We start from the raw sequence: 17,053 nt of genomic DNA on the forward strand, positions 1-17,053 counted from the left end.
GGCGAAAAATTGGTGTATCGTGACGTCATATATTTCGAAGCGCTATACAGTCGGTAGCAGAGCTTAAGTGATACTTGCAATACGCCATCAGTGATTCGATATTTTTTTTCATTGCAATTTTTGGTGAGGAAAAATTGATAATTCCAGTGACGGCGACATTTTCCCAGAACACTTCGGGTAACCCCAATCATTGTAAAGCAAATCACGAGACACACACATATATAATCATTAGAGCAAACTCGTCGCGTACTTTGGCGTTCGAGCTTCACTCGCTATAATTTTATTAATCTTAAAAAGATACAGTAAATCACTATGTTTCTTGATTAAATCATTATGCCTTTGATTTGTGGTACAGCAACCCAAGAGAAAGAATTACATACATCAGAGAGAACTAAAACATTATGGCCACGAAATCATTTTTAAGGGATACCATGAACATTTAACACCAGGTTAGATATGTTTCTTTTGTGTTGAATGAGGAAATTTCCGTAAGAAATACTTTAAAAGTCGTTGTTACCCATATTATACAGTAACCAGGATTCCTGCATTCAAACATACAATGAGTGGTGTCCATGTCTTGAAGATTATATCTTCTCCGAAATGCTTGTAAACTTTGACTAGTGGAATTAGCAGGACTTTTTCATTCAATAGAAGGACTTTCCTTTGTAATTTTCATCTCAATATACACATTTTCCGTTTTGTCTGTCTCCCCAGCTTCCGGTTCCGTAGATTCATATGTTGAATTAATCTGGCAACTTTTTCTAGAAAGAAGAAATATATCATTTATTCCATCTGTCATTCTTAAATTGCCTAGTAATATTTCCAAGAGGCATTCAGCCTCTACGAATGACACGGAGATAAGCTACAAAATTATTAACAAACTATAGCAAATATAGATGGGATAAAAATTTCATGTGATGAAGAAATAAAATTGTTGGGCATTACAACTGATTTTAAACTTTCTTTCAACACACATATTACCAATATTTGTAAAAAGGCAGCAAGGCAATTAAATGTTCTTAAACGAATAGGCAAACATCTTAGGAAATTAGGTAAATTAACCATATATCATTCATTTATTATGTCAAATTTTAGTTATTGCCCGTTGACATGGCACTTATGCACTTAACAAAACACCCACAAAATTGAAAAGATTCAGGAAAGAGCTCTGAGGTTTATCTATGGTGACTATAAAAGTACTTAAGAAAACCTATTAAAACAATCTAAATTGCCTTCACTAAAAACCAGAAGAATGCGAACAATAGCTTTAGAAACTTTTAAAATTATCAACAAAATGTCCCCACTTTTTTTAAAAGATCTAGTTGTTATAAATAAAAAAAAACCATTCATACAATTTTAGATATACAAATACAGCGGAAGTACCAAGACCTATAACAACCAGGTACGGGATTAAATCTTTTAGATATGAGACAGCAAAGCTCTGGAACTCTTTGCCAAACGAAGCAAGAAATATTACATCATATAATCTATTCTCAAATTATATTCAAAATTGGTGTGGGGAATTAAATTGTAAATGCAGCTCATGCAGATTCCAGCCTCTCCTGCCTAAATCTTAAAGTTTTGATCTAACTTCTAACTATGCTTCTAAGCTTACATGTACAAATTTAACTGTTTTATTTTTATTCCGCTCTGTCTCTTAGGTATGCATATTTATTTAGTCTATGTATATATCCATATTTTTATGTTTGTGTTGCAAACTGTTTTCAGTGCTGAATGCGCATCTTAATATAGCTAGTCCCTGTGTATATATATGCATGACTTGTGATGTGTGTATACATGTATGCGTCCTGTTTTATTTCAAATTTCTGTTTTTATGTCTATGCATGCAATTATATATCATTAGTGCTTTGTGTTTTTTTAATGCTATATAGTCGGTTAAAGAGCTCTTAGCTCATGTTTATTGTTTACCTGTATATAGTTCCGACTTTAAATAAAAATGACTTACTTACTTACTTATAGCAAGATCAAAAGGATAATAACTGTCAAGAAACATATCTATATGCATATACAAAATGGGCTTTGAATTTATTGGACTAAAATTTCGCGAATGAACATAATCCAGCAATTGTTTCCATTTAGAGAGACTTGTTCATTTTACATACATCACCAAATACTTATTTCTAGCTTGATTATTAACCCTATTGTGGATAATTTGCCTCACTACAGTATTAGCATACCTTCACAGATATAAAATATCACTCATCTTAAAACGTTTTTGATAAATCGTATGGGAAAAACGTGCAAATGAAGTTACATTCCTACTTGAAAGTCATTATCTACTACCGTGTCCGCCTGTGAATACAAGACACTAAAATGCCAAGTAGAACCAAACCACCAACTCCCCCACCAATCATTTCGCCGGTTCTTCCTTGTCGATCTGTACAACGAAAACAAAAGTACTTTCAAAACTGAATGCTTTAACTTTCAAATTGAGGACATACGTTCAATTCTCAGGATAGTTGACACTGAATTTATATTTTTAAATACACTACATGAAAACTACTTTGAAAAATACTATGAAAATAAGTATTTAAGGAGGATGCTACACCAGAGAAATTTGATGTAGATGAAATGTGGAGGATATGTACAACAATATTTTGAAGTTGAAAATTTTCAAATTTACTTTATTTTGTCAAAAAATATACAGTTTTAGTAGAAGATAATCTGAAAACAAGAGATGTTTGTAAAACACATATGCTCCCCATGGTGCAAAATTGAAAAGGGTTATACACACACATCATTTAATTGATAGTATTATCATCAATTCAAAATATTGAGCTGACAATATCTTCCTATGTCAAGAGTGAATTGACCATGTGACCTAAAACATCAATAGGGGTCATCTACTCCTTATGCTGTACCAGTGTACCAAGTTTGGTGTCGATCAAGCAAATAATTCTTAAAATATAGGAGACAATATATCACTATGTCCAGTTCAACTATTGACTTTTGACCTCAAAATCAATATGGGTCATCTTCTCCTGAAGATGTACCAGTATATTAAGTTTGATGTCTGACAAGCAAAAGGATTATCAAGATATTGAGTGGACGGTATATTACTATGCCCGGTTTGACCCTTGACCATATGACCTCAAAATCAATAGGAGTCATCTTCTCCTGAGTATACACCAGTGTACTATTTAAAGTTTGATGTCTGTCAAGCAAAGGGTTCTCAAGATATTGAGCAGACAGTATATTCCAATGTCCAGGTTGACCCTTGACCTTTAAACATGTGACCTCAAAATCAATAGAGATCATCTTTTCCTGAAGATGTACCAGTGTACCAAGTTTGATGTCTGTCAAGCAAAGGGTTCTCAAGATATTGAACGGACAGTATATTCCTATGTCCAGTTTGACCTTTGACCATGTGACCTCAAAATCAATAGGGGTCATCTTCTGAAGATGTACTGATGTACCAAGTTTGATGTCTGTCAAGCAAAGGGTTCTCTAGACATTGAATGGTCAGTATATTCCTATGCCCAGTTTGACCTTTGACCATATGACCTCAAAATCAATAGAATTCATATACTCCTTAGGATGTACCAGTGTGCCAAGTTTGATATCTTTCAAGCAAATGGTTCTCAAGATATTGAGCGGACATTATATTCCTATGTCCAGAGTAGATTGACATTTTGACCTGAAAAACATTAGGGGTCCTCTTCTACTCATAACCAACCCACATATGAAATATCATTATCATCAAGTGAATGGTTCTCAAGATATTGAGCGGAAAACATGTGGTCTACCGACCGACCGACCGACAGGTGCAAACCAATATGTCCCTCTTCTTTGAAAGGGGGGGGGGCATAAAAATTAAAAACCCCTACTGAACTCGAACCTGCGACCTACAGTTCAGCCATCGGTATGCTAACCTACTGAGCTACTCGGCTAGGTATTCAAATTGAAAAGAAAAAGTCAAATATTGCTGATATTGATTTTTTTATTTTTTCCTCCATGTTTGTAAAGAAAGTCGGCCATTTTGACGATGTAGAGTATATCCTTAAAAGAGAAACTAAAATGGTATTATCAAAACATTTTCCTCCAAGTAGTTAAGATACTACTACTCTCTTCATCAAACACAATAGAGAGAACCTTTGATTTTACGAATGTTCTTATTATTGCTCTTGTTCAGTGAATATACTTTCCATTTTCAATTGTTATTGTTTACTTCAGACACGTTAACGACACTTGTTACAAGCAGACCTTTTTCAAACATGATGAAACTGTAAACAGAATTTATATTTCTGTAAATAAAATTAATACATTTACCGTATAGGATGTAATTTTTGCCACGGTTTCTCAATTCAGATCTAAAAACAGTTGGGAAGATTTGTACAGAGTTAAATATGGAGGGGTAATATATTTCAAATTTTGAACATCGTAGAAAATGTACAGGCCCCTTATTTGTTTAAGGAATTATTTGTACTTATTACAACCAAACTAAGCCAAAAATATATATCAACCCATGTATCTAATTTGGTCTAGTATCACGTGTTTGTAAAATACCAATTAACTATCGCCAAATGCTACTCCGACAGGGTCAGACCATATAGATAGTCCCTGTTTCTTCGCCATATCCTCGTCACTGAAAGTAAAAGTCCCATATCATTCGGATGAGACCTCAAAGATCGATATCCTTTGGGAAAGTAGCCATTGGTACCACAACGATTACTCAAGCTCCGTGCACGAAGCATAGGTTCAAAGGGGCACTTCAGCTAACGCTGGTAAGGTCTCGGAATGAATGAACAAATTCTAGAAGGGACGCAACACACAATCTTCTAGCATACATGTAATGTATATTTGTTCCGTTGAGCAATATAACGATAAATTACCATTTTCATCACTACATTGACCAGTTGTGGCGTCACACTCAGGACAAAGACACTTATAGCGACATCCAAATCCAAACCACCCAGAAGGACACGGTCTGGCGCACTGCACACCGAACATCCCTATACAGGCTATAAATAGACATCAAGTTTCTATAAACAATTGTAAGTATGGAACGAGTCCACTTGCAGTGTTTTACTATAATAATTTTGCGATTGAGTAGGACAATAGGTACATGGCTTGACACTTTGCTTTCTGGAACATTACAAGACATTGTTTTGGGGTTATAGAGAAATAGTTCGGAATGAAAATCATGATTTATTCGAAGATTTTGTTTTCCAGTATGCAAAAAGGAAAATAAAACAAGTTTTTTCATCGATTTATCGTGTTTATCACGAAAAAAAAACTTTTGTGGACATCATGAATGTCTAAGGAGTACTTACGGAGACATCGGTTCCCAACTCTCTGATAATCTGAACAGCACTTAATCTCTGAACTCGCGTTTTCTCTGTTGAAGAAAATCAATGAAGGCGTATTTAGTTTGATGTATAGTTCAATGATTCATTGATTGTATATCGTTGGTAGAGTCTATAACATAACCCAGTCAGAGTTCTCGGGGAAAAAATATCTGTTTCAATTTTAGCTTTTATACAATATTGAAATCCCGATCCCGACATACATGTGCTATTTGCGGGAAAATATGAACACGATTGGATTAATTACTTGTGTAAACGGTAGAAACATTTCATAGAGTATATATGTAAACCCCTAACTTAGTCAGTATAGATCCTAACCTAGTCAGTATAGACCCTAACCTAGTCAGTGTAGACCCTAACCTAATCAATATACACCCTAACTTAGTCAGTATAGATCCTAATCTAGTCAGTATAGACCCTAACCTAGTCAGTGTAGACCCTAACCTAATCAATATACACCCTAACTTAGTCAGTATAGATCCTAGCCTAGTCAGTGTAGACCCTAACCTAGTCAGTGTAGACCATAGCCTAATCAGTATTGACCCTAACCTAGTCAGTATAGATCCTAACCTAGTCAGTATACACCCTAACCTAGTCAGTGTAGACACTGGCCTAGTCAGTGTAGACCATAACCTTGTCAGTATAGACCCTAACCTAGTCAGATTAGACCCTAACCTAGTCAGTATAGATCCTAACCTAGCCAGTATAGACCCTAACCTAGTCAGTATAGATCCTAACCTAGTCAGTATAGATCCTAACCTAGTCAGTATAGACCCTAACCTAGTCAGATTAGACCCTAACCTAGTCAGTATAGATCCTAACCTAGTCAGTATAGACCCTAACTTAGTCAGTGTAGACCATAACCTTGTCAGTATAGACCCTAACCTTGTCAGTATAGACCCTAACCTAGTCAGATTAGACCCTAACCTAGTCAGTATAGATCCTAACCTAGTCAGTATAGACCCTAACCTAGTCAGTGAAGACCATAACCTAGTCAGATTAGACCCTAACCTAGTCAGTATAGATCCTAACCTAGTCAGTATAGACCCTAACTTAGTCAGTGTAGACCATAACCTTGTCAGTATAGACCCTAACCTTGTCAGTATAGACCCTAACCTAGTCAGATTAGACCCTAACCTAGTCAGTATAGATCCTAACCTAGTCAGTATAGACCCTAACCTAGTCAGTGAAGACCATAACCTAGTCAGATTAGACCCTAACCTAGTCAGTATAGATCCTAACCTAGTCAGTATACACCCTAACCTAGTCAGTGAAGACCATAACCTAATCAATATACACCCTAACTTAGTCAGTATAGATCCTAGCCTAGTCAGTATAGATCCTAACCTAGTCAGTATAGACCCTAACCTAGTCAGTGAAGACCATAACCTAGTCAGATTAGACCCTAACCTAGTCAGTATAGATCCTAACCTAGTCAGTATACACCCTAACCTAGTCAGTATAGATCCTAACCTAGTCAGTATCGATCCTAACCTAGTCAGTATAGACCCTAACCTAGTCAGTATAGATCCTAACCTAGTCAGTATAGATCCTAACCTAGTCAGTATAGACCCTAACCTAGTCAGTATAGATCCTAACCTAGTCAGTATAGATCCTAACCTAGTCAGTATAGATCCTAACCTAGTCAGTATAGATCCTAACCTAGTCAGTATCGATCCTAACCTAGTCAGTATAGATCCTAACCTAGTCAGTATAGATCCTAACCTAGTCAGTATAGATCCTAACCTAGTCAGTATAGACCCTAACCTAGTCAGTATAGATCCTAACCTAGTCAGTATAGACCCTAACCTAGTCAGTATAGATCCTAACCTTGTCAGTATAGACCCTAACCTAGTCAGATTAGACCCTAACCTAGTCAGTATAGACCCTAACCTAGTCAGTATAGATCCTAACCTAGTCAGTATAGACCCTAACCTAGTCAGTATAGATCCTAACCTAGTCAGTATAGACCCTAACCTAGTCAGTATAGATCCTAACCTTGTCAGTATAGATCCTAACCTAGTCAGTATAGACCCTAACCTAGTCAGTATAGATCCTAACCTAACCCTAAGTAACCTAGCCAGTGGTGAAGTTAGTATTAATCCTTATTAAGTCAGTGTAGAACCCAACCAAGAAAATGTTCATAACTTTATTGTTAATGAAGTTACTTAATGCTTTTACCCAGTCTCTGCTGATTCTACCTGTTCATTGATTATATTCTTCCTGACTGAAATATTCAAATTAAAAAAGTGTTATTGCATAACTGAATAGTTTTGTATCTTCTTTTTTAGCTCACCTGAGCTGTAAGCTCCAGTGAGCTTTTCTGATCGCCTGTTGTTCGTTGTCTGTCCATCTGGCTGTCCGTCTGTCTGTAAACTTTTTACATTTTTGACTTCTTCTCCAGAACCACTGGGCCAATTTCAACCAAACTTGGCACAAAGCATTGTTGGGTGAAGGGCTTTCCAGTTTGTTCAAATAAAGCGCCAAGAAAGTGTCCTGACATAGTGCAGATTCAAGTTTGTTAAAATAATGACCCCTGGTGGTAGGATGGGGCCATAATAGGGGATCAAAGTTTTACATACACATATATAGAAAAAATCTTTAAGAGTCATCTTCTTAAGAACCACTGGACCAGAAGAGCTGAAATTTACCTGAAAGCTTCCCGACATAGTTACAGTTTGTCAAAATCATGGTCCTCGGAGACAGGATGGGGACATAATAGAGGATCAAAGTTTTACATGCAAATATATTTGGAAAATCTTTTCAAGAACCACTGGGCTAAGAAATTATAAATTGACATGAACGCTTCCTGACATAATACAGATTCAAGTTTGTTAAAATCTTGGCCCCTGGGGATAGGGTGGGGCTACAATAGGGATCAAAGTTTTACATACTAATATATAGAAAAATACATTTAAAAATCTTTTTCTGAAGATTCACTGGGCCAAAGAAGATTACATTTACACGAAAGCTTTCTGACATAGTGTAGATTCAAGTTTGTAAAAAATAATGGCCCCCAGGGTTAGGTTGGAGTCACAATAGGGATCAAAGTATTACATGCAAATATACATGTATAGAGAAAATCTTCAAATATGGACCAAGGTGACTCAGATGAGAGATGTGGCCCGTAGGTCTCTTGTTATAAAATATATCTGACTGAAATTTACTAACCCCAAACCTGAAAAATATTTTTGTGCTCATATATTAGAATACCTGTATAAACTGATCATTTCTATTGTCTTTTTAGTGATGGGCGTTTCTCTCCATGGGAATGTCTTTTTGAGGAAAAGTTCACACCTCAGTATGGATATGTGACATCACATGCAAGAAACTAGATGAGTTGTTGCATGAGTAAGACTTTGCCACCTTATCTAGGTTTTGAAGTATCAAAAGTACTAGGAATTTTGGAAAAACATTTGGTAAGATTAAGGTGAAATTTATGATGTAGACACCATGACAGGGAGACTAAAATAAGAATAAAAATATTTCATATGCAATCATGATTTTGTAGATAGATCTAATCTTATCAATAAATTTTGTATTTTCTGGAATATTTTACACAATAATGAATTATAAAATCAACATTCACAAGGTCAAATTTTGATTGGTTTTTGTATAATTCTAGAGATATCCAAAGATACATTGACTGAGATCAGATTAAAGGACACTCAGGACAATGCAGAGCCATATATCAATTATGATGGTATTCCATTCCTAATTATGGGGAAGAAAACAATGGAATGTCATCAGGGTTTTGACAGAGACAGTAAGAACAATTCGAAAACGAGTGCTTGATTCACCAGTCGTAAGCAGAATAATTATTTTGAATTTTAACCTATTTAAGTATGAACAAGATATCCAGCATTGAATACAACATGTTATTAAGATTGGTATTGATTTCTCTGTTATGCAAACAAAATTTACTGCTTTACTTCGAATTATTAATCTACTTCGAATTATTAATCTATGTTAAATTTAAGTGTTGTTTTTTTTTTTATTAAAAAAGGCTGTATTTATACCCCCCGCAAACAAAGTTGGGGGGGGGGGGGGTATATTGGAATCACCATGTCTGTAGACATGATTTTGTGTGTGCATGTTCCAAGAAACTAGTGAATGGATTTTTTCTGAATATTTGCACGCTCATTCTCACCATATGAAGATGTGCACCTGGTATTTTCATATTGATTGGACATATTTTCTTCAATTTTTAGGAATACCGTGGGGATCCGGGTTAGAATAGGTCCTCAGTAACCCCTTGCTTGTCGTAAGAGGCGACTAAATGGGGGCGGTCCTTCGGATGAGACCGCAAAAACGGAGGTCCCGTGTCGCAGCAGGTGTGGCACGATAAAGATCCCTTCCTGCTCAATGGCTATAAGCGCCGAGCATAGGCCTAGGTTTTGCAGCCCTTCACCGGCAGTGGTGACGTCTCCATATGAGTGAAATATTCTCGAGAGGGACGTTAAACAATATATAATCAATCAATTTTTTGGTTTTTTTCTCTTAAGGACTAAGTCATTTTTTTAAAAAAACAAAAAAGAGTATATACATAAATGTAACTTAAATTTTGATTGATAGTGAATATATGAATATTTCCATTTTCTATTGACATAGGGGGGGGGGGGATATGTTCATATTCTAGCAATTTTTAAACAATGTACCGAATTAAGAGAAATGATAATGAACAATTAAATTCTCTTATATTGAGCATCACAGGAAATATTTTATTGATTCATTGATTTTATAAAGAATATTTTCAATAAAAAAAATGTACTAGATGACCATTTGATCAGAGGAAATCTGTTTTTATCCATTGTATAGTGTGCCCAGCTGGGGGTATTAGTCCCAGAAGGACAGTTCTAGTTTACAAATTAATGTTCCTGAATATAGTTCTGATATTAACATACCACCTTAATTTCAGTCTGACCATACCTTTCACAAGAAACGCAGACTTGTTCAAATCAGCAAGAAGAAAAAGTGCCCAGTCAGAATTAAAATTCGACATGTATTGAAGTTTTTAGATTACAAGGTAATAAAAGAAAACATGCAGTAATAGAACTTATATTGGTGAATAGTGGCATATGAAAGGAGAGGTAAACATTAAGAATTTCAATTTACATTAATAATGTGGGGAGGGGGGGGTTGTTGGGTTCACACTAGTACATTAATTTTATTTTAAGTTATTTGCACTTCGGTATCCTGTTCCCTTTGACCAAGTCTGCATCCTGCATTAACAATTGAACCATTCTAATTTCTTGATAAAAATCATTCCCATCATCTTTGGGAGAAGGAGGACATATATTGTAAATAAATTTCAAAACTGCAACCCCAGAGGCTTTAGGTGGGTAAAAACTGCCCAAATTAACCATTTTTCAAAAATCTTCTCTACAGTCACACATCTGTAAGAAAAACTGAAGACATGCATGGTCATGTAGAACAGGATTTTAAATTTCATGATCTGATTCCAAGGGAGGACTAAACTTGATAGTATTAGTTTGTATAAACCTAAATACTACACTGGGAATTGTTTTACTTTCACTTGTAATGGGGAAGGGGGGGGGCCATGCATGTAATTACCGAATGCTACATTTTCCCGAGTTTTATTCTCTGTGACGTCAAAGTCCGACAACTTTAATGAAGTTTACTTCACTTTGGTATGTCTGACACACAAAAAAAGTCTACTTTGGTATAATAAAACACCTATTTACTGGCTGCGCCTCGGGTAATAGTTGCTGTCTTGATGGACAATAAACTTGCTAATGTCCTCATAGCCAGTAAATAGGTGTAAACTCGGGAAAATGTAGCATTCGGTAAATAGTTTCGAGACTATTTCCCTAGAGCAGATAGTTCAGAAACTATTTCACGGCTAGCGTTATCCAGAAGAAATAGCAAATCTATTCACCTATCATTTATATACATTTATATAGCAAAAACATTCTGAGGTATAATAAATTCAATTATTGAACCAGATTTCTTTTACCTTTAGGCTTCAACTATTTTACAACCTATGGACAAGCGTTTGGCAGAGTACATCAAGCAGGTTGTGAATGAATTTGGCGTAACCAGCACTTTAAGAATGAGATTGCTTCTGGAAGTTTTTCTGAAGCAGTCTATATTTAAAGATTCTCCGTTGCCACCAAAACATCACAAGAGATGGCCGAGTGATTAGCGCATCACGCTCAAAATCACACGGCCTCTCACCTCTGTCGGCGCGGGTTTCAATCCCGCTCGCGTCGGTAAGTGAGAAAGTTTCCCAGTTTACTTTCGGAAGGCCGGTGGTCTCTTCCCAGGTACATTGTATCAGGGTTCTCTCTTCCACCAATAAAAACTGGGCGCCACCAGATAACTGAAACATTGTTGAGTGTGGCGGAAAACATCAATCAATCAATATTTGTCTATTACATTTAATTTTATATTCTCTGCAATTCAATGTGTACATGTGCATTGTACATGTAGTTATCATCATACTGTACATGTATTTGTTTCATGCGGGACATATTTACCCTATCCCAGCAGTTGAAAAAAAATCCATAGAATCTTATACTTGCGAACTAAAAGTTCATTGATAATCAATAGCATGACAAATTCATAAGAAAATGATACAACGATTTGTATTCATTCATATAAGAGGAGGAAATCAATGTCCTTGAAGCAATTTTTCCTGGTTAGTTGATGGGCAATATCTCCCCTGTTGAAAACTGTTAACAAAATATGGTAACCTGCATTCATGTCTTGCAATTATCAATCCTAAGATGATAAAAATATATCAATCCTAAGATGATAAAAATATTAAGATGTGAAATCTAGTCTGATATTCTTTAGAATTACATGTGTACTTGTGTGATTTTCACCGGGAGCAAGCATGGGAAGGGTGGATAAAAGCGACTCGCAATGGCATAGGAAAGGACGAAAAGGATGATATCTTACATTTGTTGCGAGGTATTGCAAGATTCAAACCATTGAAGAGTTTGAAATGCCAGCTACCAGATTGAAGGTAACAGGCAAATGAAATTTTTCAGTTACTATATCATTCTTTTCTTGTTTAGTTAAGAAAAAAATCTAAATGTCAAACCTTAGATGTATTCAAATATTTTGTTTTAGGAAAGTCACTTGTGGACATAAAATGACAGATTTAGAAAATGGTTTGAAGGCAGATGGTTAAACAAACATAAGGTAACATAACCTGTACAGTATAAATGCTAACTAATAGCAGGTGTATCACATTAACCATTAATGTGTCTGATAAGTTCATTAGCTTAGTGCATTGGATAAAGGAATAACTACATGTATGTGAAATCTTCTCCTTTAGGACATTATATACATTTTGTGTATGCATATCAAATACGTTTCTTTTGTAGAGATGAGGTCAAGCTTTCCGACAGATGAAGGCTTAACACCTCTGTCAACACCAACAATGGTGTTGAAAGACAAAACAAGACCTTAAAATATGAATTTTTGGAGACAAAGAAAGCTAAATCACTGCGTCACCTTCTAACAATGCTGTGGAAGGATTTTCTACGTCCCTCTTGAGAATGTTTTAGCCACACGGAGATACCACCATTGCCGGGGAAGGACTGCAAAATTTAGGTCTATGCTCGGCGCTTACGACCGGGGTCTTTATCGTGTTTTAACACGGATCCCCACGGATGGTACAGGGGTTTCAACACTTTAGATTGAAGTCAGCATTTAGCAAATTCTATGGCCGTTATAACGATCTAGTTCGTCAATACAAGCTATCATTGGGTTAAATGCTGTCTGACGTGTTTCATACCGATTGTTATGCCGTTCTTGGCACACTGATTTTGACTACGGATAACTCCGTTTACCTGATCAGGATATAGGGCTCACGGCGGGTGTGACCGGTCGACAGGGGATGCTTACTCCTCCCTAGGCACCTGATCCCACCTCTGGTGTGTCCAGGGGTCCGTGTTTGCCCAACTATATATTTGTATTGCTTACAGGAGTTATGAGATTGACCACTGTTCGTTATCTTCACCTTTCATTACATATATATATATATCCGTAGACAGTCAGTTACAAACTCAATAAGTAATAACATCTGGTTACTAAAACCACTTATTTTCGACAAAAGTCGCGTCTTATACAGTATTACGTAAAAATCACATATTACTACGAAAAATCGACAAATATTTTAAAATAATCTACATCGTTACAGTGTACAATACCTTGCAATTGATCCACAGTTAACGGTCATGATATTTGTAGTTTCGCCGTTATAAGATTCTATCATGCGTGGAAACGAGTACTGTAAAATGAAGAAAATGAACATTGTTTTCCGATTTTCTTAATATCTAATTCCTGGTAGTTTATTTTAAATAGGATCACAATGATATATTTCCCTTCCGTGTTAATCATACGTTAAAAAAGAACCCAACAACAACAAGGTATTGATTAAGGAAGAAATGTGCGGAAATGACCTCTAGATATAATTTCTCATAATATAAACAAATTATAAACTACTTATTCTTTTTATTATAATCCCGTGGGGATCCGGGTTAGAATAGGTCCTCATACCCCCTTGCTTGTCGTAAGAGGTGACTAAATGGGATGGTCCTTCTTATGAGACCACAAAAACCGAGGTCCCGTGTCACAGCAGGTGTGGCACGATAAAGATCCCTCCCTGCTCAATGGCCATTAGCGCCAAGCATAGGCCTAAATTTTGCAGCCCTTCACCGGCAGTGGTGGCGTATTCATATGGGTGAAATATTCTATGCAATATTCAATCAATTTATATTATATGAGTGTAGCTTGTAACACAATCGCTGGGTACATCATGTGATAGTGTGCATTATGTAATATTACATATATAATTAAAACCCTTAATGTTTAATCTTAGAACATTTTTAATTTGTTTAATGAAAAGCTTGTTAATAATTATTGATCAGTAGTACTCGTGTATGGCATTGATCACTCATCTAATGTAGACTGATTTTATTCATAGCTTTCCCAACGGACCAGTGCAAGCATGTGTATCTACAGAAAAACCTCATTTACGATATTTTTTCTCCTCATCGAACTCCTAGGTTGGTCTAGAGGTAGAGCGTTCACCAAACATGCGGAAGGCCTGGGTTTGTAGACCAAAGTCGTTAAAACATGTGACAGTTCCATCGCCAAACGCTCGGCATCAGGTGTGAATGTGAATGTCTCGAGTCCTCGGAGATGACCTTAAAAACGGATGTCCCTTAAAACAGTAGATGTGGCACGCTAAAGAACCCTCACTGCTGTAAGCGCCGAGTAAAGGCCTAAATTTGAAGCCCTTCACCGGTCTTGGTGACGACTCCATATGAGTGAAATCCTAGGTTGAACAGAATAAAGGCTGTTTTGGGTGCAAATAGTGTAATATTGATAAAGAAAATGATTTGGAGCTATAACTGTGAGAGATCAACATAGACGATTAATGGACGTTTCATGTTCAAGAGACTGGACCACCATGGTTCAATAAGCCAACCACACACGTTGTAATGGAACGACCTAGGGCACGAGACTGGTGGACATTACGAGACTTCAAAAGCGTTTAGATTTTGATATTGGAGAAAGACACGGTATGCTTAACTCAGAGCGGCTACCAAATTAATATGAAGACATAGAGAGACTTAGTGTCCATCAAACTTTTCACTAAAAAAATTCAATGGCAGCTTTGATAACTCGGTATAGATTTCTATTCTTTCAGCTACAAAACGTACAAATTGCGAGCGACGCCATTTTTGTTGCCATTCGACACAGAGTGGCATTCTCTACCCATAATTCCGAGCGCTAAGGACCCTACATCCCTCTGTCAACTACTTTTTCAGAAATCTTATTTTAAAAAATCATTTGCAAAATGTATAGTTTGGACTGAATATTCCGTCATACTATGAAATGTGTTTGGTACAATGTCATTAATGTTTACTGTAAATTGTAGAATTGCCGTGTTCTAACCATATTTGAAATCATGAATCATTCATGTATTATGGATCTTCATGTTAAAAGGGGGGTTGTAGTAAATTTGAATCTACATTTAGTAATAGTATGAGAGTGCTGAAATATTTAACCATTGTGTTAAAGATAAGAATTCTGTACGATGAAAAGGTGAAGATAACGAACAGTGATCAATCCCATAACTCCTAAAAGAATACGAAATAGAGTTGGGCTAACACGGACCCCTGGATATACCAGATGTGGGATCAGGTGCCTAGGAGGAGTAAGCATCGCCTGTCGACCGGTCACACCCGCCGTGAGTCCTTTATCTTGATCAGATAAACGGAGTAAACCATAGTCATAATCAGTATGCCAAGAATGACCTAACAATTGGTATGAAACACGTCAGACACCATTTGACCCAATGATAGGATGTATATGTATTAGCGAACTAGATCGTTATAACGACCATAGAATTTGCGAAATACAATATGATTTTGTTCTTATTTCCATTTTAAAAATACATCAATGTTGTATGGAAAATATTGTGTATATTTTCAGGATATCAACCCTTTTTATTCAAATAGATATTTTAAAAAGATATTCATTACACAATAGATTAAATGAAATATCTCAATTCCATCGGTAGAGGTTATATCGGACTCGCATATAGAGGAGGTTGCGTGGACAGGGGGTATCAACCCTCACTCCCTAAGCTTGGTAGGAAATAAATACATTTGCCCATTTTCATGTAATTCCAATTGTAAAATATTAAATGTTCGTCCCTAGTTTCGATTGGACCCCTAGAAAACATTGCATGGGGTGGAACCCACTCCCTTGGAGGAGAATTTCTGGATCTGTGCATGCATATGTACCTGAGTTCGCCCTAAAGTAGCACCCCAAAAAATAATTTCAAAAGAAAAATTAAAAATTATCATGGTCAAACTTGATTTTGAAATGCAGACTATAACATTATTCATTACTAGTTGATATCTTTGGCCAGCCTTTCGATCACCGGCAGGATGGTCTGCTTTTTGCATTATCGAAGAAGGCAACTCTAAATTGTTTGAAATTGCGTGTTACAACAGTACATCTATTTGATGTAAAGATCAGGATTACGAGAGCGGAGTGTTTAGATACTTACATAAGATTTTGATTCTCTCTCCTCCTTTTGAACATGAAGTAATAGTGTGTGTGTGTGTGTGTGTGTGTGTGTGCAAAAAGTAGATGAAAAACACAATCTTGGTCATTGATTACTTGTGTCAATAAATGATCTGTTGATTGAAACTAAAGTAAGCAGTCTTCCTACTTATCATTTCTTACATCTTATTGGCCATAGTTTTACTCATGTTAGATTAGCGTTTAATTTGCATTTTCCCTAGCCTCATTAGAATCAGTGGTGGATTTAAGGGGGGCGCAGTCGGCGCCCCCCTCCCCTTAAAATTTTCAAATTTAAGGTAAATCGTGGTATCTTGTTTAGAAAGATGTACTAAACGATAAAAGAAGCAATAATTTCTTCCATTCCCGGAAAAATAAATGACAAAATCTGTTGATTTGTTTAATTACTTCATTGGAAGAACCTAATTTTTGCCAAAAACCCTTAAAATTTTATTAATTTCACCTTATAAAAAATGATAGAAAATAGTACAAATGAATAAATAGGAGACATATTTCAAGCTCTGTAAAATCCAGAAGTTTCTGGGGGCTTCGCCTCCTATGCCCCCACCAGGGCTTCACCCTGTATCCACTGCCGGCCTCAAAGCGGCCCCCAGAGCCCCTGCCTCATAAAGTGCCCCCCCCCCCCCCCGTAA

The 17,053-nt window shown here is 36.4% G+C and overlaps 2 protein-coding genes and 2 long non-coding RNA genes across 5 annotated transcripts in view; 2 read left to right on the top strand and 2 right to left on the bottom strand.

The window, feature by feature from the left end:
* LOC130054058 (uncharacterized) overlaps positions 1–17,053 on the bottom strand; it is a 1,204,346-nt gene that overhangs the window by 633,135 nt on the left and 554,158 nt on the right. The gene's annotated exons all lie outside the window — the stretch shown is intronic.
* LOC125679438 (uncharacterized) lies at positions 225–13,981 on the bottom strand. The gene is made up of 5 exons (XM_048918667.2): positions 13,511–13,981; positions 5,295–5,359; positions 4,854–4,982; positions 2,305–2,398; positions 225–761 (listed from the first exon to the last, which is right to left on the bottom strand). The coding sequence occupies exons 1-5, from the start codon at positions 13,612–13,614 to the stop codon at positions 641–643; spliced, it is 513 nt and encodes a 170-aa protein (XP_048774624.2). The 5' UTR covers positions 13,615–13,981; the 3' UTR covers positions 225–640.
* On the top strand, positions 8,585–11,469 carry LOC125679521 (uncharacterized). Its single transcript, XR_007371854.2, has 4 exons — positions 8,585–8,746; positions 8,953–9,093; positions 10,246–10,353; positions 11,311–11,469. It is a non-coding gene; the product is annotated as an uncharacterized LOC125679521 (long non-coding RNA).
* Positions 11,605–16,770, top strand: LOC130054116 (uncharacterized). 2 transcript variants are annotated; one of them, XR_008802395.1, is made up of 3 exons: positions 11,605–12,318; positions 12,426–12,497; positions 14,369–16,770. It is a non-coding gene; the product is annotated as an uncharacterized LOC130054116 (long non-coding RNA). The 2 variants fall into 2 exon arrangements; XR_008802393.1 differs by lacking the exon at positions 14,369–16,770 and adding an exon at positions 12,683–12,868.

Source organism: Ostrea edulis, chromosome 1, assembly GCF_947568905.1.
Source record: "Ostrea edulis chromosome 1, xbOstEdul1.1, whole genome shotgun sequence".
Taxonomy (NCBI): domain Eukaryota; kingdom Metazoa; phylum Mollusca; class Bivalvia; order Ostreida; family Ostreidae; genus Ostrea; species Ostrea edulis.

Coding starts and splice junctions, on each gene's coding strand:
- LOC125679438 (XM_048918667.2), bottom strand. CDS start 13,614: ATGTTCATTTTCTTCATTTTACAGTACTCGTTTCCACGCATGATAGAA. Junction 5,360..13,510: donor AACTGTGGATCAATTGCAAG/GTATTGTACACT, acceptor TTTCTTCAACAG/AGAAAACGCGAGTTCAGAGA. Junction 762..2,304: donor TGTATTCACAGGCGGACACG/GTAGTAGATAAT, acceptor TCTTCTTTCTAG/AAAAAGTTGCCAGATTAATT.